Below are 22,670 nucleotides of genomic sequence, written 5' to 3'. Positions count from 1 at the left end.
CATGTATGCATGAATGTTCTCGAACTGAAGCTGTCAGGCAATTATTTTTTTCTTCTTCAGATTAATTGTGCTTTTAAATTGTGATGAATCATGATTACTCTGTTAACCCCTAGTGGAAACCTTGATCCATCAAAGGAAAATCATATAAAAAACAACACTAAGAGGCTAAAATATTACATAGATTGTCAAAACATTACAATTTTCAATATGCCACCCTCTCAATGCTTGCAAATGGGAGTTTGAAGGGTACACCCTATAGGTGTCAATTTTAGCCCATGTCAGACTTATTTACTGCCTCTCAAAATTGGAAATATTGTCAATTTTGGACATATTGGAAACATGTTATTTATCATGCATTTCCCACGATTTTTGCATGAATCCTTTCAATGGCAACTCGCGAACGGAGCGCAATATAATTTTTTGGATTGACACCCCAAAACCACCGGGTGGCGTTAGCTGCCAGTTTATGACATTTGAAAGCCTTTCAATGAGTTTGATGATTGGCTTAGCCTGGACTTCCATGATGCAAAAGACTTCAAAAGTCATAATACTATAATTACGACATAATAAATATTGCTAGTTACTTTTGCTATTATTTTTGGAATTTTTGTACATGAAGGGGGCGTACTGCTCAAAAAAATGTATATATCTTTAGATTGGGCTGATGCCACTGAACATTTTGATGGGTTGAATGTAAATATGTACTGTATTTATATTCTGGATGTCATGACCGTTTCAAAGTCAGCCCAAGTTCAGTGACAATAAGGCCAGGCTAGTGAAATATCCCCGGGCATCCAGGGGTTAATCAAAAAAAAACAAAAAACAAAAAAAAAAAAACAATGATGAGCACCTTTATGTGGTAATTGTTTCTACATTTGTTGTTGGTTCACTACTAGCGCGCTTGCTAGCGGCTGCCTCATAAACATGTTTGGCTTTGGGATGGTTTGTTCAACTGGTCCCGCTTTGATGAGAAGATAGTTGCAATATGTGAAAATTGCCTTGGTTGTATCTCATGTCCTGTCAGGGGGACTTTTGAAGCAATTTTATACCAATTGGATTCTCCTCACTCATTTCTGAACAGGCTTAGGCAATGCCAAACATTGACCTGATCACTGACCTATCGGTAATCTGCACCACCTTTAATTAACCATCCATGATTAAAATAAATGACCATGAACAGTCAAAATAAATGACTCAGTCATTCTGGCTGTTGTCTGCCTTTGGCAGTCATTTTTAGCTATCAGTGAGGTGAGATGATACTAAATGTGCCCATTTGTCTTATTTTAGAAATCCATTCTAAACATACAATGCATTCTGTGCGGGTACACTGGTTTCTTCCCACATTTCAGTAACATAAAAATAATCGAGTAAATCCTCTCGTTGTGGGATTTGTCGTGAGGCAAATCCCATAAAGTTGTTGCAATTGATGTTTGCAGTCAAGCAGTATACACACGTTCTCTGCAGATGTTTGGTATCCGACTCAGTCAGAGCTTTTTCATCTCAAAGTTGTTTAAGGACCACATCCGCTTCCCATAATGTTGTATTTGCTCAGCCCAGGCGTAGTAAAGGACTTTGGGAAGTAAACGCTGTTTTCAAAGAGACAAGTATTGAAAGAAGCTCTCGGAAGGAAGTGAGTGGGCTCCACTAATGGGCTTGAAGACAAAACTGAAAAGGATAATGGAGAGTTGAGCGTGTTCATTTGACCTCACTTCAACTGCGATCCAAAGCACAATACAAAGTGATGACTTTGTAGTATTGTGTCATCATCAGTTTCGTCAAAGACAGTTACAAATGAGAATGTGATTGGGCTTCTTTTTCCCTACTAAAATAATCATCACATCCCCCTCATATCATCCTCTAGATGCAAGGCCAAAGGGAAGCGCTCCCAGCTCTGAACTCCACGGTAGGTTCCATGTTGTTATGTTCTTCTTGTGTTTGTTTCCTGTGTTATTGAATGAAAAGGTGACTGACTGCTACTGAATGTGTATATCTCATTGGACATTCATCAAATCTTTTTTAGCTTACATATTACTCTGAGTACAAGTCGAGTTTTTATTCCTCCTTTTTTTCCGTATTAGCGGGGTCAACTTTAAACCACATAACTCAAAAGTGATCATTTTTGAATAACATTAATTTGAATGCGAAATAAGTAATATGTCATTTACAAGGCTTAAAATGATTGTATATGCTTCTAATTTGATAAAGTATGCATCCGTTGTTTAGCGTTTGCACAGAACATCGAAAAAAAATGCACCTTCGTCAAGCCTCGCCATATAGCCTTTTCGTTGTCAACGAGGCTGCGTGGATGATTTTTTCGGTGGACTTTGACGCATTATGAAAAGGAAAATACGGCCTGACTTGTCTCCTTCGGTCTTTAGACCTGTGCTTGAACAAATTATCATGGATCATGGCGGGGGGAGGAGTACATGAGATTCAACAGGATTTCTGCAGGCATCAGCAATTCAAATTTAATGCTATTTATTGCTGGGACATTAACATCACACTTTTCTAATTAAGAACAAATTAATTGAAATGTGAAGCAAGAAATTGATCATTTGTGTCAGATGACATATTTTCAAACTGAATATTTTATTATATTATTATTATATATATATTATTATTATATTATATTATATTTTTTATGAGTTAAAAATGTTTTGCCCTTTTTAAGGGATACATGACTGGAAAAAAAAAAAAAAAAACATTACACAGGGTTACATTATTGAAAAATGTCGACAACTCCCGCTATAGACTATCTGTACACCTGATGCATGAACTTGTCTCCCCCAAGGCCTCAAACCCAGAAGACGTATCGCGCAAGTGTCCAGACATCACAGAACGCCTGCGGCTTCTGGAGCAGGAAGTGGCTCGCTACAGGGAAGAATCTAAAAAGTCTCAAGCGGAAGTGGCAAGGTTGATGGCGGCGCTGAAGGACGCTGAGGTGGATAGATCTGGCAGAGAGAAGAAAATAAATGATCTGGAAAGGTGAGTCCTTAGCACACCATTTTCAAGGGACAATGTGTAAGATTTAAACCGTTTTTCGAAACCCCATTCTCCGTCAATGCTTTGTCTTGTTATATCGAGGTTTCTCATTGGGTGTTGGCTAAACGGTATGTGTTAATGACAGACTGATGGATGCCGGGGCATGATCACTAAGATGTCTGATGGAAACCATTTTGCGTCACTGCTCAGTTCATCTTTGTTTTAGGTTTCTTGTATTTTGTCATTGGTCCTAACGGACTACCTGTCTCCACCAGTGAATGACAAAGACAATGATGGACGAAAACATTCTTTCCCTCAATGTTCAGTTCATCTTTTCTTTGAGGTTTTTCATTATTCGTCGTTCGTAGGCAAAATGGGCGTCCGTGCGACAGACTCACGAATTAGTCCATCATGCTCACCTCAGCCAGTGAGTGACATTGAAACACACTTTCTATTATTTTATTTTTTGTTTGTCTCTTGACAGTCAGTGTTTGTCGGCAAAATGGACGTCCACACTGCTCACCTAGTTAAGTCATTTTTTAGCTTTCCAAAGCAATGTTGAAACCTGACATGCTAAGGCGGTTCATGTGCCATGCATTTTCTCTGCAAGCAATCATAGTACTCATTCTTAGATTAAAAAAAAAACACACACACACAAATTCCAGATACACTGCTATCCCAGATACACTGCTATCATCAGTCCTGTCAAGTGTGTTTTCTTATTCAGTTTCTTTACTTTCACATGTCAGTTCAAGTATCCAATAAGTGTTTTATTACTGTGTCAATTTATTGTATGGAAGTGTTTTTCCATCTATAAAGAAGAGAAGGACGGCTGCTCAGTTGTCGATTGAGTTATGTGCAATGATTGACATTGTGGGCCTTATACTTAAATGAGTGCTGCTTCTGTCCAAATGGCAATCGTCCAACGTGAATCTTTTTATGCGCATTTATGCGTAATAGTTTGAAAACTGAAGCAAAGAAGAGGCTATGTGTATGTGTGTGTGCTTTTAGCGGAAACCCCTCGCTCATTTTGCAGTAATCATCCCAAAGTATTTTGCTTGTGTGCAGTTGCAATGTGCCATTTTAGAGAGATCAACATTGTTCGAGAGCCCGCTGGGAGGAATGACTTAATTTTGTAAACCTAACTTTTTTTCTACTGCTGGTTTTGGAAGAACGGAAAAAAGGCAGAAAGGAGAGCATATACGCTTTCGTACTGTGGATTTGATGGACATATTTATAATCATTGAACACAATATCGTGTGGGTATTGATCATTCTCTAAAATGCCTGGCAGTGAATGAGTTAATTTCAACATTTAAGAGCTGTGCACAAGCTATGAGGGGTAAATTTACATTTGATCTGGTTTAAAATCAGTAGGTATTTTTTCAGAACATTTTAAAATGGACATTTCTGCATTTATTGGTTTGATTAAAATCTTAAGATCCAGAACGCATTGAGATTTTATTTTTAGAATTTTAGAATGCCTTGAGATTTGATATTTTTGACTCACCACTGCGAACTGTATTCCCCAGTAGGATGGCCGTCTTTATCCACTAGGAGATTACTTTTACACTTTTCTTTACTCGGCCATGCTTGGACTACTGCCCTCCTACATCTGTAGCAATCACACAGAGAAGAAGTGTTGAGTTGCATGGTTTGCGTTCAAATGATCACTTGTTGCCGTTTGTTCGCACACAGTTGGGGAAAAGGGCTTTTGTCTTCTCTGCCCCCTCAACATGGAACAAGTTGCAAAAGGCCTGGAAATATATCTGGAAATGTATCTCATTGCACAGTTTTTCATCCAGATTTAGAGCACTTGTGACAACCTCCATAAATTGTACCTGTTTTAATGAATCTGTACGTCATTTTGTTTTGTAATTGTCTTTTTATTGCCTGTTTTTAACTCATTTGTGTGTCATTTTAATTGTGTTGTAATTGTCTTTTTGCTGCCTCTTGACCTGGGCTCCCTTGAAAAAGAGGTTTTTAATCTCAATGGGATTTCCCTGGCTGAATAAAGTACCGTATTTTCTGCACTATAAGCCGCACCGAATTATAAGGCGCACCTTAAAGGAATAGCCTATTAAAAAAAGTTTTGGGGCAAAATTAAGTGAAGTGGATCCATTTCCATTTCAAAATAAGATTATCACCCACATTTCACAACCAACTAACAATGCAGCAAAGAAAGCTCACAATGTAAAGCACCACTTTATATGATACATCTTACTAAAGATAATCTGAGTTGATATTTAAATGAATTGAAAGTTCCCGTTTCATTGGAAAAATTCATTGTTCACAAATAAAATATAGTACGTTTAATGTTTGAATGGAAACAGACAGTTGGCTTGTTTCACAGTTCTGGGAAAAGCCCGGAGAAACTACGTATATTGTTTTACATTTTGGTCATTTCTGTAGTGATATGGAGACATAACTTAGAAAAATAAATCTGCCACCCGGTTAGTGACATGGTAAGCACTTTGGTATGTAAGGGAGAGTTTCAGTAAAAGGGAGGTTTCGATGCGTGCACATGCACTGTACAGAATTTGCCCCAGTGGGAGTTTGAAAGTACATTCCGAGAAACAAACGGGTCGCTTTCCGCAGACTTTTTTTTCCTGGGATGTGCCGATCCAAATTTATTTCAGATATTGGTCTGATATCAGTCCAAAAAAAAATACTGCACCAGATAAAATTGGTCCACATTAGGTGTGTTAAAACTTTTTCTTACAAAGGCCGTATAAAGAAAAATGGAAAGATGCAAGGGCCACTTATTTTTTCTTTTTTTAATCAAACACACCAAACTCAACCAAGCACTTGTGTATTGTTTATATCCTAGTGTTTTCTTTAACTACTACATGGACAACTTTCTGTGAGGCAAATTTATAATAAAATATGCATTAGATACTAAAATACTTAAAACCAAAACAAGAACAATCAGTAGATCCTTTTTTTTATGATATGCTCACAATTTGGACCCTGTCAGTAAAAAGTGAAGAAAAAAATCATTCAAAAAAGCATCTTGTAAAGTTAAAAATAATTTCTAGTTTACTTGTAAATGGTTGTGTTGCATTTTTTCCTATTTAGAAACATTTCTAAAACAAGTTAATTTGTAGCAAATATTAATTTCAGTATATCCCGTGGGCCACTTCAAAATTAAAAGTGGGCCACAAATTTTCCCTGTTCCATAGTTTGGACATCACCAGTCTAATTAAAAAATCTCTTTTTTTTGGACCTCAAACAAAAGCACTCCATTCCAGACTCTGAATATGTTTTTATTGACTTTAATTAGGGTTCTTTAATTAGTTGTGTATTAATTGCAAGACATTTTCATGTTTGGGGTTGAATTAATGTTACTCAAATGTTTGGAATAAATGGGTAATATTTTATCATACCTATAACTATTTCTCTTTGTTTTGACTAGTATTAAGTAGTATTAAGTCTCTTAGAACTTAACTAAACTAACCAACTAAAAAAATAAACATACGTATCTTTCCTGCTGATATCGTACAGGATCAATATCAGTATGAGGCATTGCTCCTGGCTGTAATGTCGCTACGGTATCGGAAGTGAAATCATTGTATCGGGGCCCCCTTATTATTATTGATAGAATGATGCTGGAAAAAAAGAACAAAAAAAAAACATTGACGTAAGTCATTGAATGTCCAAATGTTGAACTCAAGCATTTAAAAATCGCGCATGGGCGTTTTAGTACTTTGTAAAGTTTTCCTCGTTTCTTGCTTGTGGTGCACAATAAATTATAGCACGGTGTTAAATAACATTCTTCAAGTCATCGTTGCCTTTTCCCTGGTTTCACCCAGCATACTGTATGGAGATAGACAACATGTCAAATGGTATTTTTACTACGATAAGATGTCTAAGAACCATAAAGACTCTATAAATAATAAACAGTCTTGTCCTGTTTGGATCTTTCAGCACGGGATCAAGACAAATGTCTCAGATTAAACTTCAGAGTGTTGACCCAACTGCCGCACTCTAAACTTTCTCATTTGCCGTTTCCTCCCCATTGCGCAGCATTTCTTTGGTTTGCTCCACGGAAAGAAAAATGCACATGATTCAGATGGTATCAGCTCCTTTTCCCACTTAGTCGAAACCCTGCCGCTGCCTGCTGGTTTTAGTTCCGCTTTGTTGTTTATTAGAAAGCATTCCGTATAAATTTGAAGTGATTTTAAAGCGACAGATTAATTTTACCGTTTGAACATTTTATTCCTGCTAAGGCTCCCATTGACCTTTTAATATTACCACATTTTCTGGACAATAAGGCACACTTAATGTTCCTTTATTTTTCTCAAAAATGGACCATGTGTGCCTTATGTAAGGATGTCAGCTTTGCCGTTCATTATCTTTAATTGCGATTTCTTCCTTTTTGTTTTTGCCTTTTGGTCTACAAAATTTGGTATTTTACATCTGTCTACAAATATTACATGTTCATCGAGCTAGTTTGAGAATTGACACGCACGTTCATTGTTTTGACTGTTTTACTGAGTTGAATTTGGCAACACATATTGCTTTTGCTTTTGATTCATTTGCACTCTTTTATAATATCATACGTTTCCATTCACTGGCACGTTTGCCATTTTTTTTTTTTTCACTTTTTCAGTCCTCTCACTGGCTTGCATAGCAATATTTGCACATATGTTTTGCTTGTTGATACAGTATAAAACCTCTGTGCATTCCAAATTTCTTGCCACTCCACCTTTTAGAACTTGGAATCTTAAAGTTATAACAGCGTTATTTAACTAATTGTTAAATGATTGATTATTCTGCTAGAGCACTTTTTTCTTCAGCGCAAGAAATAGTTCAAACTAATAAAACAAACTACAATAAAAGAGTATGGAGTCAGATTGATGGGGATAATATGTAAAAATTAAAAAAAAGAAAAGATAAAAACACAGCTGCTCTCTGAACCAGGAATAAATTGAAGCTGCTTGTGTTGGAACATGGACGTGTCAAGCGCTCCAGGTGGAAGAAGCACAAGGACATGTGAAAAATGACTTACAAATCTATCAGGTTTCATGCACAGTGCTTTTCTTCACTCTCTTTCCAACGACTCTGTCTGTCTTGGAAATGTTGCTGCACTAAAAAATTATCGTCCCTTCCGCTAACAATCAAATTTGAGTGCATGCGTATGCACCCCTGATACTCTTACTCACACTTTTATAGCTCATCATCCTTGCCCGGATGGTTTGACGCCACTGTATTAACTATCAAAAGAGACCAGCATGTTTGCAGCTTTGCACACCTGCGCCGGTAGCAGTGTGAGAGTTGATATGCCCTCATGGCCTGTTAGTTTTCTGTTGACACGCCTCTGAGCTTATACAAATACACACGCACACACTTCGCAGGATGAACATATTCCTCTTGCAAACTTCTCTTAGATGTCCATGAGGGTGTTCATCTACTTCATGATGATTAAGTGAGATAAATGTATTATTTTCGTGGATAGTAGTAATCGGACCCAGATGCAAGACTCTGAAACAAGAGACAGTTCCACAAAAAAAACAAACAACCAATAAAAAAACACTGTTTCGTAAAGAGGGCTGGGTTTGGTAAGATTCAAGATAATATTTGTCATATGCATAGTCATAAGAACAAAAGGGTAGCGCAGAGCAATGATATAGATGGATAATGCGGCACGGCGGAGTAGTGGTTAACACATCCACCTCACAGTTCAGAGCACCCGGTTTCAAATCGCTTGCTCCAGCCTTCCTGTGTGGAGTTTGCATCTTCTTCCCATGCCTGCGTGGTTTCTCTCTGGTCACTTCCTTCCACATTCCCAAAATATGTATGCTAGGTGTATTGGACCCCTAAATTGTCTTGAGTTATGATTGGGTGCTTGACTGGTTGATCGGCCCTCTGTGCCCTGCAATTGGCTGTCAACTGACTCAGGGTGTCCCCCGCCTAATGCCCATGGAGAGCTAGGATAGGCACCAGTGAACCAGCGACCCTAGTGAGGGGAAGCGGCTAAAGAAACTGGATAGATGGAAAAGTCTCATGGTATGAAATAAAATAAATAAATAAAACACAGGCTCAAACAATGAGGCTAAATGCTAACTGCAGATGCATGTATGTTACAGGTTAGATTACTAATTTCAACAAAGGGAATTCTGTTCCTATCCACTCCCAATGTGACCAAGCTAAGATGTTTACGTTGCCCGTCCTATGTTCTCTACAATTAAAGCATTGGAACTCAGTTTACTGTAGTTTGGTCATGCATTGTTGATGAATCCATTGTAAAGATAAAGTGTGCTTTTAGGCTTGCGCTGTAGTCGCTAGGTGACGTTTTGAAGTCACTCTCTGTCTAAAACTACGCAAATTTTGCCAATGCCGATTAGCGTAGCCGTTTTGGTGGCCCATAATTTTAGCACGCTGTTAGTGATCAAATATAGACATGGTCCCGAAATTAGTAACATACCAGTTAGCATGTACCATTTGGTTAAAAGTGTGGACAATTTACCTCTGGAGGTTAGTCCTCAGTCAATTTTGAATCGACTTGATTTGTTGCCAGCTAGTTGAGAGAAGTTTGAAATGTATATGTTTTTGTGGATTGTTTTTCAGGCTTGGCAAAGGTATCCAAGCAAAAAGGTCTCTAATCAAACATCTTATGGATGGATGGATGGATGGATGGATGGATGGATGGATGGATGGATGGAGGGAGGGAAAGAGACTGAGAGATAAAGAGAAAGAGAGATGTTATCATATCAACCAATCATATTGTGCCATTGAAAATCCCCTAAAAAAATGAAAGATGAGCTCATTGCTGGTGACCAATAACTTTAGGAGTTTTTAAACCTTGACGAGGTAACACCATTGTAACCGTCAAACCGGTGACTCCAAAGCTGGAAATTCAATTTCTGGAATGTATTTTTCCAACGGAACTGCTTTTAGTCCATATACAATGAATTTGTGTAGCATGTGTGTGTCAGGTGAGTGTCTGTTGAAAGTGTTTATATATTTTTTTAAGCACATTTAAATGAGTTGCTTGCCAACATCAGTCAGATGTCCGACACACAAACAACATTTTGGGGGAAATGACAGCAAATATTTGCTCACGTGTGGGGGCAGCTTGTAACGCTGACCCAAAATAAATACGGCATGCAGTGTGGATGTGTGGAATAATAATTTGGCAGGTTTTAGCGGCCGCTTGCTCACAGCGTGTTTACAGTGCCGTAGAGTTCTTTTACGCTAATTTGTCACTGTCAGCCTTCTTGCATTTTCGCACTTAATCTCCCAAAAAGAGTGAGTCCCAAACGTATGTTTTTAAAAATGTGTTATAATTGAAATACATACTAGGTTAAACACATTTTTTGATATACTGTACATACCTCATTAAATGAATTTAATTAATGCAGGCAATTTCAACTTCAGTGAACAATGAACAAATTTGGTCTCATCTTCACTTTCCTTTAAATTGTCCGCTCATGGGGGAGGAAGGGAGGTTCTTTCGGTATGTGTACTTTATGTATGTGTGCTTTGCAGTCGGCAGATTTACATGCATGCCTTGACTCCATCACTGCGTTGTTTTGTTGACTTTTCAGTCATCTGAGACATCACTCACGACATCATTTATCTGCAAGTTTTTTTTTTTTTTAATCTGAAAACATTATGATAATTGTAAATCTGTTGATTCTTCTTTGATGGTATCACACTTAGCAACTCAAGCACATTAATTTGTGACGTGATTTGTTCCTTTCTTCCTTATGTCAAGGCAAATCAAGTCGCCTCATATCCAAAAACAGACGGTGCCTGGTGAATTAAGGAAAGACGCCCAGACTGATGGACATCCACACTCTTTATCACAGGTTTGAATTGATCAATATATAACTAAGCATGCTCGTCTGCTTGTAGACTTCAGTAATCATCACCTCTCTATATTGGATTTAGACTTCAAAACTTGCTTTGCTTTGTAGTAGATCATTTTCTGTCTACTTTTTAAATCCATACATCCATTTTCTACCGCTCATTTGGGTTTGGGTGGCAGGGGAAGCAGCTTTAGCAGAGAAGCCCAGACCTCTCTCTCTCTCCAATCACTTCATCTAGAGTAGCTCCCCCAGAGGTTTCCCCGGGGATTCTCAGGCCAGCTGAGAGACACAGTCTCTCTCGCATTTCTTTGGTCATCCAATGGGCCTCCTCTTGGTGGGAAATGACCGGATCACGTCACCTGGCTGGCTCCTCTCGGCGTTCAGGAGCAGCGGCTCGACTCTGAGCCCCTCCCTGATGACCGAGCTTCTCAAATCATCAAGGATTCGGTACCGTGTACTCCCGAAGCGCCCACCACAGAACTCGCCAATGGACACGATCGAAAGCCTTCTCCAATTCCGCAAAAATATGTGGACTGGTTGGGTGAACTCCCATACAGCCTCGGGACCCTGCTGAGTGTGTAGAGGTGTCCATTTTTTTATGGCCAGGATAATAACCACACTGCTCCGTCTGAGATTCAATGCGGCCTTTTTTTCACTTGAATTAATTCAATGTAAAGAAAGGCAAAAGTGGACTTAAAAATGTTGCTTACAACAAATGCTTGATTCAAAGATGCTTTTTTTTTCATATATGCCGACTGCCAATATACACTGCTGTGTTTATTTTCCTGAATTTAATTGTCTGAGCTATATAGTGTTTTCTTAGCGCTCAGATTGTGCCACTATCCCCTATCTTGCACCTTTTTTACCGCTGCTGCTCTCCGTTTATCTCTGCATTGATGGGGAACACAACAAGCCCAAGGATAAACACAAACACAAAACACCTTCCAGCTTCCCATCCATGCAGAAGAGTTTATGTGGGATGAAGTGATACAATCTCTCTGCTTCTCCGGCTCTGTTGCACCACACCGGCCAACACAAAAAAAACACACTTCGGAAGTGTTCACTTTAAATTCTCACAGACCTTTTATTACTATTTTACCCCAACAGGGTGACTACATACTCCCTTGCCCCTACCTTTGCCCTTATTTTTTGCCACATTCTTCTATTAATAGTTAGCGTAACCATTATCTGATAATTTGATTAGTGCAGAAATTAACGCTTTAAGGATGACTGGAATATACTGTATTTCGAAATCATCACTTATAAATAGACCCTAAAAATGGCGACCAGTAATACATATTTTTCCAACTATATGAAATTCACCAAAATGTGATTAATGAATTTTCAGCCCGTCGCAAGCAATATGCATTTGTGTTTGTAAGCATGTATATGGATATACATTACAGTATATACCACCGTAGGCAAACTACGGCACAGGGGCCATATTCAGCCTTTCATCTATTTGAATCCGGCCCGCAGAATTTGCAGAAATTATCAGTCAGAAGAATAGTGGAATTATCAGCGCTTTACAATATTAACTGCTAGAAATCTGGAAAAAAGCTGTATTTTATTCATATAATTTTTAGTTGTCGTAAGAGTCATTTAAATGAATAGTTAAGTTCGTGAGGCTTGAATAAGACTGCTGGAATGCTTTTGTTCATTTTCTATTGAGATTAAAACTGGTTTTCTAGATATCCCACTTTTTCTCTTATGAGGTGGATTATCCAAACACTTCATCCCACTGTTCACAATCCAGCCGTTTTGTCAAATTCACGAACCCTTTTGTGGCCTTTGAGTCAAACTCTTTGTTCACCCCTGCTATATACTATGCATGAATATGTGTAAATATAATATATATATATATACATATACAGTGTATATGTATATATTTGGGGCAGTACACAGCTGCAGGAACTTTCTCTCATTCCCTGCTGGTTTATTGTAATGATTACAATCCCTCCATCCCAGCAGAAAGGGTCAGACTCCGTAATGACCTTTCCTTTGGGACCCGGGCGATGACTGGTGCTGTAGAGCCAATTATCCATCCATTTTGTCTCCATTCCATTCCTTGCTTTTTTTCGCCACACACGCCTATTTAGTCCTTGAAAGACAGCGGTGGTCTCTCATGGCTAATAAAAATCACACAACGCACATACAATAGGTTGTATAGATATTACCATACAGGGGCAGGCTACTGGAAGGGTTTCACGCCGGGTCCCAGCAGCAGCAGCAGCATCTCAATAGGAGGTTGGGGGGGGTGTGCATGCATATCTCTTGTGGACGGGGTCAGCGCAGCACTTGTTGATTCTGGTGCATCGAATTACTGGCCGTCTGTCACGTCCAATTAGTGTGCTGCAGGGCTGACGCACACAGGCTTCCTCTGTGCGTGCGCACGGGGGTTTGTCGCTCACCTCCAGCTGTAGCGTGCTGACGTGACGAGCAACAAGTTTCCGCTTGTGATTTGCCCCGCTTGGCACCGTTCTCATCACCCGCGGGGAGAATCCCATTGCTGCTGTCAAGATCACCGTGTGACTTATTTACTTCGTTTGGGTGTTCTGTGATATGAGTGCTAAGAATCCTCAATTGAGTGGTTGTATGAACGATGACCCCCATATGACATCGGTCATGACACTGTTGGTCTGATTAAAAAATATTCACAAGTGTTTTGCAACAAGTATACACCCTCCTGCCCAAGTTTGAGTTGGCAGTGTCTTTATACCCATGTGACCCAATTACCGCTCAGCTTTTCTACAGTGTGAACGTGTGAACTTGAAGGCGAATACCCCCCGACCCCAAAATGAAAGAGGGCGAGAGAGAGTCTGGGTTTATTTTTTCTGTTCCATGTTTTCTTTCACAGTTCCATCAGCCAACGTGGAGAGTGATCCTTTTCCGACTCGACGCGGGTGTTGTAGAGGCCCCACACACACACGTACACACCTGCTCTTGCGTGCGAATAGGCACACTCACATTTCCGTCATGCACACTGATATGTACAGATCATAACTACAGGCTAAATGCTACAAAACAGAATTGTATTTGCTTGCATATAGGCAAGTCAATACCCTGTGGCATTAATGGGAACAATGCTGTGTTTATTCTACAAGTACGGTTGAATGTATTTGCAAGTATGTAAGAACTCACCACTTTTTTTGGCCTGCTCTTACGCTTTCCTTTGGATGATCGTCTTTCATGAATTCCGCTGTTTTACCTTAGGCTAGGTTCACTCTGCATGGCTTAATGCTTTTTGGTGAAATTAGATTTTTTTTTTATGAATGGAAGGGTGAGGTTTTTGGCCATGGCAGTTGGTGCAGTGCCAGCAACGTCTCGCTTGTGAGCGAGACAGCGAACAAGAGAGAGAAAGAGAGAGACGGAGAGACAAAATACGTTTCGCTCTGCCTTCATTGAGTTGTCTCTGCCTCGTCCGCTATTGTTGTTTTGCTTTTTTTAACCTGCTCCTGTCTTTGTAAGCGCAGAATTTTGACACTGTTAGCTTGTTTGTTATGTGCTAGTCGGATGAATCTCACCTGGTCGTTCAGACTAAAGTCGAATTACAAAAGATTGGATGTGAATCAGGTTCAGGACCACGTCCTCCAGTTGCCTGCATCACATTTGAAAACATCAGATCTCTGTCCTCCACTGGAATATTACAGTCCATTAGAATATCAGACACAGGTCTCATGGGGTAAAAAAAATCGGAATTGGGTCACTTCAGGATGCAGTGTGAACCTAGCCCTTGAGTGACCTTCAATGACAGGCTTAGAGTATAAGAACATATTGAAAATAAAACACTTTCCATCACCACTTTCCTTCCACCCCCTTAAATCAATTTCCCTTGCCCCCCAGCTTCCTCTCTCAGCTTCTCAGGAGGCCATGCAGGAGACAGCCGAGCAGATAGAGGCACTGGAGGAGGCCTTGAGAGAGAGCATGCACACCTCTGCGCGTAGAGAGGTGCTCTGGGCTCAAGAGGAGACGGCCCGTGTTTGGGCTCAGAGACAGGTTGACCCGATAGATTATGCACACACCCCTTCAAGGGCCACAAAAGTTGCAGTGAGCAACAGCTTAGTCAGGACAGCCCCATAGGTTGGGGATACACCCTCGTGTGGCTAATGTCTGTAAATGCAGGCAGGATGGGTTTAAACATCATTATTCCAAACATTTGAAGCTGCCGGAAATCTTCTAAGTAGGGCATTATTAATGTTTGCATCCTGTGTGAGATAATTATCTATCAATGAATTATTACTTGATATTACATCATGAACTTCATTCAGGGAACGGCGTTATTCTCTAGTCATGCAAAGGAGTTAAAAACAAGTTTTTGTTGATAATTGTCTGTCCTTGACACAAACGCCGTTAGAACGTCACATGATTACCATGATTAAAGCTAGTTGGTGCCAGCAGAGCTGTTATCTCTTGCAGGCAAGTTTCACACCCTCCTTCACCGCAAAGACTAAACATTTTTGTAATCTCTAATTCTGGGCTTTTGCTTCATAGTAATTGATGAATTAAAAAACCAGTGCTGAAAATGTAGCTCGCTCAAATGTCAAATCTGTCAATATACTTTGTCGACTTCAATTTGCTTACTGTAAATGCTCTTACAAAGTAGGATGTTAGTATTTTTTGAAGTAGTTTACTATGATGGACATTTGGTGGGAATTAAAGTTATTTGGCCCTTTTCAGCATTAAAAGGTTATTTGGTTTATAATTAATTTAGTTACTAGATTGTTTTCTATGTACAAACAATACTTTTAAGCACACATTTTACCACTTGCTGTCAACTGAAAATGACATCACGTGCTCTAGGCTCAGGTGACAACCAATCACAGTTCAGCTGATGAATGTCAGATGACCAGAAGGAGAGCCGTGATTGGTCGATACCTGATCCTTAACCATAAATGATGTGATTTTCAGTCGACATCATGTGGGCAAATGTCTTTTCAAATGTATTGATAGTACATAGAAATTAATTTAGGTATCAAATGAATTACAGGGAAAATAAACATTTATAGCAGCTAAAATTTACAAAATAATAATGGCTTTATTTTCTCCCCACTAATCAAAATGCAATCACAAAAATTGCCATACATTTATCAAACTTCACAACATGGCTCCTTTTACCGCATCAATACCTCAAACTGGGACACCAGGAGCACGCTTTAAGATAATCCAATTGTATTATGCACCACATTAAAAAATATGTCTTTGTAATGTCATCACAGATCTTAAGATTGCATGTTTTGCAATTTTTCTGATTGATGGCTGGTTGGTTGGTAAGCGCCATGAAGTATGTTTTGCAGATGTCTATGTCGTTGTATGCCTTCTTGCTAGTCAAGAAATGGGTTGAATGAGTGTGTTTTCCTTTTGCGTTGTGTGTGTGCACGTGTGTGTGTGTGCATTTGAATAAGAATGACCTCACATTAGTTCTAAGTGCCATAAGAACAACGGGACCGGTTTCAACTACAACTAACATTTTTGTGGTGGAGTGGAATACCACTTTGCTCACACACAGAGAAAGACAAAACACTGACAATAGGAATTGAAAAGGAAATTATGGGTGGCTAAAGCAGAAAATAAAGAAATAAATGGAGGAAATACTCCTTTTCATGATGAATTTTCTGTCCGTATTTTTGACACCAGACCATTAACACGTTCACTGTCAGCCAAATTATAGTGGATTAAAATGGACTCCAATACCTATGTGTATTCTCATGTCAGCACCAGGGTGTTCCAAAGTATACCTCACGACATGGGAAACAAGGCTTTTCATAGAAACAAGTACGTTAAAGCATATATATATATATATATATATATATATATATATATATATATATATATATATATATATATAGATAATAGTAGAAAACAATGCCATGTGGTTAGCATTTAGACCATGTTGAAATGTGTTTACAAGTATGTTCAGTAGTGTTTGCAAGTATATTTGAATGTATGTGCAAATACTTCAGACGTACTTGCAATTTAATTCATTCACACTTGCACAGATGTTCAATTGTGCTATCTGTTTTTTTTTATTATGTTTGTTAGTCATTTTTATCCATCCTAATGGGGTTTACCTATGTGCATGTCGATATCCTGTGGATTTAAAGGAAAAAGAAAATGCCGTTAGCCTGTAAGTATCACGACTACCGATACCAGTATGATAACTAAAATCGACACTTACCCATTCCTACCCACAAGTATGTTTGAACATTATTTGCGAGTTTGTTGAAACATACTGTATACATTACCTGCGAATAATCTCATCCATCAAGGTCATTTAATTCTCAGGGTGTTGAATCGACCACTGCTGAAGTGTTCATCGGCTTCAAGTCATACTCTAATGTGTAGTTAAAACAACACTAGTTTCATTCGTCTCGCTGTACAATGTTTGGCAGCTGAGCTTTTGTGACTGGTCGGATCGCAAGTTATAAATACGGCAGTGGGACTTTTCACACGCACCAAGTCATTTTTTCTCCATGTGAAGCGATGCAGAGAACATACTGAGGCATTGTGCTGTCATGCTGCTGAAAGGACTTGATGCATACTGAGCCAGGATCTAGCAGTCATGCTGTCTCTCCAACAAAAGATAACCATTAGGCTCAGTGCTCAAGCTGCTCTGTGGCCGCGATGCTCACCGCTCGCCGCTGTCAAGGCGTTGGACGCTCTGAGCCAACGTGATGTCATGCATGCAAGAATCAAGCTACATGTGAACTAAGGCCTCAACTGGTATCCCAAATCATCGTTTGCTCTTTGCTTCCCATTTCACTACACAAACAAACGATGGTTCCTTCAGTCCAGTGCTCCCACTGGTAATTCTGATTGGGTGTTCATTTCCAACACCCAATTTGCTACTCGCGACAAGTCAGATTTGTTCCATGCTCTAATGTGAACATCGGCATTTACTGTGGCCCAGACTAAGAAGGGGGAAAGAAAAAAAAAAAAAAATCACCCTCCGTAATTGGTCAGTAAAACATCACCTGATCTTGGCACCATTCCTGGCATTCTCACATTTGCCCCCCTTGAAAAGTTCTTTCTTCTCCCGTGTGTCTCCAAGTAATCAGTCTCATGATGTGTAATGCGCTGAAAGTCTTCCATCCATCAGCCTGACTGACTGAAACGGAGCATGGGTAATGCTCTCGGTCACTTTTCTTCACACCCTCTCTGAAGACTCGTTTGGTCTCTTGTGGCCAGCATCCTCAGCCTTCTTCTCACCCATCTGCCTCCTTAACCCGTTTGACCCAGTTATCTCCACACCTGTTCTGCCGCTGTCGCGCTATCTGTCCAAATCTCTTGGACCCCTGTGGCATTTGAACGAGGCCTTTGAACCATCAACACCGACACAAATGGACAAGGGGGATTTGGCCCTTACCTCCGAGCGCTCAATCAGCTTAACTTGTCTTAATAAGCCTTAGCCAGGCTGTGAGACTTTCCCTTGAAGTTGAGCTAAATTAGCACGCACAGGCTTGCCGCTAAGCTGATTAGCTCGCTAATTTCACTAAAACGCATTGTATTCCTTATTAATGATGTGATTGTGACACAAGGGCTCGTCTGGGTGGTGGACCAACATTGGGCCGATGTGACGTGGGTGACCCTTAGCTTTCAAAATGGAGAGTTGAGCTTTTTCAAACAAGACATCAAACAATGGAAATCTTACCATTTATCAACATCCCCGCTTATCATGTGCTGGGAGACTTTGATGTGATTTTAGATATTTTGATTTGTTGTTTTCCAAGTGAATTAGCTTTGGGAGGTTAATTGTTGTTACAAGGGGTGTTGGGTAGAGTGACGGCATGTCACGCTTTACAGACTCAGGCATAGTCTAAGCGTAGCCGTGGTTCTTGCAAACCGGCGGTAAATGTCTCCGGTTTGTCCTTTTTGCTATACGTGACCAGTTTATTTATTTAGTTATTTTTGAATCTAAACTGAAGGTCTCCAAAGCTCGGGTCATTTGCCAAATCCTTCGGATTCGCATTGGCATGTACTGTAACAAGCATTAACCAGAGATTTGCGTCATCGCTCTACTCTATTTCCTGCTAGATGCTGAAATCGGTGACATCAGAGGCAGAAGTTCTTTCTGATTGGACAGAATTTGGTGACACGTCTACCGCATAATGACTTGGCATGCTTCTAAACAAATGAAATCGCTTAGTGTAGCAGCCATTTTGTTTAATTAAACAAAGGGATGTGGACTGAGGTTTTTGTTTTTTTTTTTTACACACTAAGGTGGGAGCTATGCAGGTTTAAATAAGCCTGGTTACATTTAGACAAGGCCTCAGTTTTGAGACTCGTCCAGAGTCCTGACGGAATTTAACAGCCTTGTTGTTTTGCTTATTTAGATCGCATGCTTCAGCTGGTCGTCCAGGTAGGACTCGGACTAGAGTTGTTCCTCCTCCACATTGAGAGGGGCCGGCTGAGATGCTCGGGCATTTGGTTAGATTACCTCCCGGGTGTGTCCCTGGTGAGTTGCTGCAGGCGTGTCCCACCATAAAGAGGCCCCGGGGACAAACCAGGATACCCTGAAGAGACTATGTGCTTTTGCTGGCCTTGGAACGAATGGGGATACTTCTGTCTGTTCTTCCCTGCGTACGGTTTTTTAATTTTGGAAATCTGGTCCCCCTTGTGTTGGGTGCATTTCCACAACACCATGAATCAAAACTGCATTTCAAAGTTTTGTACTCGGCAATGTTAAGCCGCCCTGCTCTCCCTGGTATGAGTGTGATCTGCATGAGCAGCCAGCCGACATCTGCGAAACATACCTAGCCAACAGGCTGCGATGGAGAACGTCCTGAAAATGTGTGAACGATTTGGCCCCATCATAAAAGAGGCCCGCTCCTTCTTTTATGTCCCACCCCATGGAGTGCTTTCCACGTCTTCTCTCATTTCCATTTCCCTTCCCTTTATGTAAGCTCCAACAATAATTTGTCTTATGTCTTATCTGGGGAATCTACACATTGTCACAATTGGAAAAAACATGAATTGTTGTTGTTGTTGTTGTTGTGGTTTTTCAATTGCGTCATCAAAAGAAGCCCGGCTGCTACATTGCCTCGTCCTCCGCTAGGGTGCTGGCTGTCAGACAATTACACACAGTTCCTGTGTTGGGATAATGATGCCCTAAGGTCGCATCCTGTCTGTCAGACGCTCAGGTGGGACAAGTGGGCCTGAATGGCTGCAGGTCATGTGTGCTCATTGATCTCACCTGCTCTCAAGTAGACAAACACTCCAGCGTGTAAAAAAAATTAGCAAGCCAAAGGAAGAGGAGGGAGGAGACGGCTTGCCACCGTAACAAGTGACTCCGGTCATTTGACCTGCCCCTCATTTTGAAGTGGCCCTACATTCCATTCATTCATTTCGCCTAATTTTAGCCTTCCTTCTGACTGGCAACATTATCCCATTAGTTATTTCTGCAAACTGTATTAAAACCAAAGACAAAGCTGACAACGGGTGCTCAATGCAACAATGGCGGTCGACAGGTCGCTTGAGATGATAGTATTGGTAAATTGCATGGAGAAAAAAAAAAAACTGTGCAAACAATGGGGCTAAATGCTAGTACATACCGTATGTAGTTTTGCTGTATACTGTACTATTGAGTTCACCAAAGCACATCTGTTATTATGAGGATAAGGATTTTTTTTTAATTTACTGTTTTTAAATTATACCTGAGAGCTTGTGTGCTGAGCTAAGATTTTTACGTTGCTCTCCCTGTTTTCTCAATGACTAAAGCAATAAAACCCAGTTGCTGTATTTGGGTAATGCTACATTAATTAAGCCATTGTAAAGCTATCTTAATCAATAAATTACTCATTATATTGTACACGTGTAACTGATGCTATATGTAGCCGATCGGTGCATATCATTTTTATCCACTTTAGTGGACATTTATTTTTGGTCAAAATGTTTTGACTCATTGGAGCATAGATATAGCACACAATATTTTCTCGACCTTGAAGGATCCCTCAAAATGCTCCAAATCGGCTGGTACTCTAGGTGTTGTCTTTTTGAATAACATTTGGCACTGAAATAGTTAATATTAGATGGTTTTTCCACATGTTTGATTGGTGTACTGCATGAACATGTATGCATACAGTGTAAAAATGCACACGCATAATGCTCTGATGCGGCATACTTCCTTACTGTTTTTCTGTTTCTACTTGACTAGCTGGAAGAGCTGATGGTGGCCCTGGAAAAGACCCGACAGGAACTGGAGACGACAAAGTTGCATCTGTCCTCCACTCAGCAGACCTTGCATGAGCGAGATGGACATCTCAACAGCCTGCGTCAGGAAAGACGAAAACAGCTGGAAGAAATTCTGGAAATGAAGTTAGTTTCACTCTTGATGCCTAGCTAACTAGCTAGCTAGCTAGCTACCTGAAAAGATACATTTTCAGGCACGTTCAAGTTTTTTTTCTAGTTTGCCAATCTGAACCTAGCTCAAAGATGGATGAAGGTGAAATTTTAGTTTGCATCATTTCGTATGGGGAGCGCAAGGCAGTAAGGGCTAACCTTATATAGACTAAAAAAAAAATCACAAGGTCAGTCAGAGCAAATGTTTTGTCTTTTGATGAAAGACATGCGCTCTGTTTGAGTTCTCCCACTGGCACACCAAGCAAGATGTTACTTCTGGTGCAATATTGATATTGCAGACTCGAGTACTTTCCGATATCGATATGAATTCAATATAACTTGCAGACATCATTTTTTTTTTTTTTTAATAAGACCCTTTAGGACATACTTTATCAAGTGATACTATCCAAACAAAGAATAATAGCAACATTAAGTATGAGAAGATATCGCCCATTTAATCTAAACATTTAATTTCATAACTTCAACAACGTCTGGAATAGCTTGTATTCAATAACTATAATTGCTTGTATATGAGTGCTCATATTGGAGAATTTCAATGTAGAGTTGTAGATTGATATAATCCGATACTTTCTTTTTGACGGCTATTGAACCAATATTCAATATCAAATCGGGACACGCCTGTGTTTAACTGTTTACCTAATCTAAACACATATAACTGGATGTGTTTAATTCTGTGAGTGCATTCAGTGATGTCTCAGCAAAGAAAGTGCATGTCTGTTTGTATGGACGGCTCAGATGGAAGGTGTGTGTTGCTGCAATTTATGTTGTAAGAGATCTAATGTATGTCATAGGTGACGTCTTTGTCATGTGTAATTATTGGAAACTTTAATTCCAATAAGGCTTGTGAGGAGAATGTGTGTGCACATCTGTCTTTTGAGATGGCATATTTCTACATAATTGGGGGGGAAAAAAAGAGACAACGCTTGCGCGAAAGGTACACAGACACACACACACGAACATTTGTGATACAAACCAGGAATTCTCAACTTTTTTTTTCAGCGACATACTCCCTATAAAATATTTTTATCTGCAAAGTACCCTATAACCAGTGCATATTATTTTGGGATGCCTGTGCCAGCCATGTCTTGGCTGTTTTTTTTTTTTTAAACCTTAGAACTACATTTGCAGTAGTATCATTTATGATATTCAGCATCCCTAGAAGATCTGCTTTATTTCTGGCTTGTCTGTTGAAAAACTGCATCACGAGTAACATTGCACAGCACACAATTTGACAATAATTTGCTTCATATTCCAAATGATTTGCTCTTAATTTGAGAAGAAAATTGTACTGTTCCTGTCACCAAAAAAACCCCCATTCATTTAGATTTGTTGATACCAGCAAAAACCCTGTTCAAATATCCTGCCTTCATATACCCCCTGGGGTACTCATACCCCCATTTGAGAACCGCTGATATACAGTAGACTATTCCTATCTGTTCCACTTTCCCCCTAGCTAAGCTGTGGTTTCCAGCAGGACAAATGTGTTGCATACCATATAAGACAGTCACAAACTGTGCCT

The 22,670-nt window shown here is 39.8% G+C and overlaps 1 protein-coding gene across 2 annotated transcripts in view; it reads left to right on the top strand.

The window, feature by feature from the left end:
- The window catches only part of LOC148427127 (ERC protein 2-like), a 147,956-nt gene that overhangs the window by 46,906 nt on the left and 78,380 nt on the right, over window positions 1–22,670 (top strand). The window contains exons 9-13 of one of the 2 annotated variants that reach the window (XM_088408409.1): window positions 1,862–1,903; window positions 2,792–2,985; window positions 10,702–10,795; window positions 14,639–14,791; window positions 20,946–21,106. In XM_088408409.1, the coding sequence (XP_088264535.1) occupies window positions 1,862–1,903; window positions 2,792–2,985; window positions 10,702–10,795; window positions 14,639–14,791; window positions 20,946–21,106 (644 nt within the window). The remainder of the gene's footprint in view (window positions 1–1,861; window positions 1,904–2,791; window positions 2,986–10,701; window positions 10,796–14,638; window positions 14,792–20,945; window positions 21,107–22,670) is intronic. The other variant, XM_088408408.1, reaches the window with a different exon arrangement.

Source organism: Hippichthys cyanospilos, chromosome 2 (genome assembly GCF_059441005.1).
Source record: "Hippichthys cyanospilos isolate Australia breed blue-spotted pipefish chromosome 2, RoL_Hcya_1.0, whole genome shotgun sequence".
NCBI lineage: Eukaryota > Metazoa > Chordata > Actinopteri > Syngnathiformes > Syngnathidae > Hippichthys > Hippichthys cyanospilos.
This window is presented reverse-complemented; position numbering and strand designations above follow the sequence as displayed.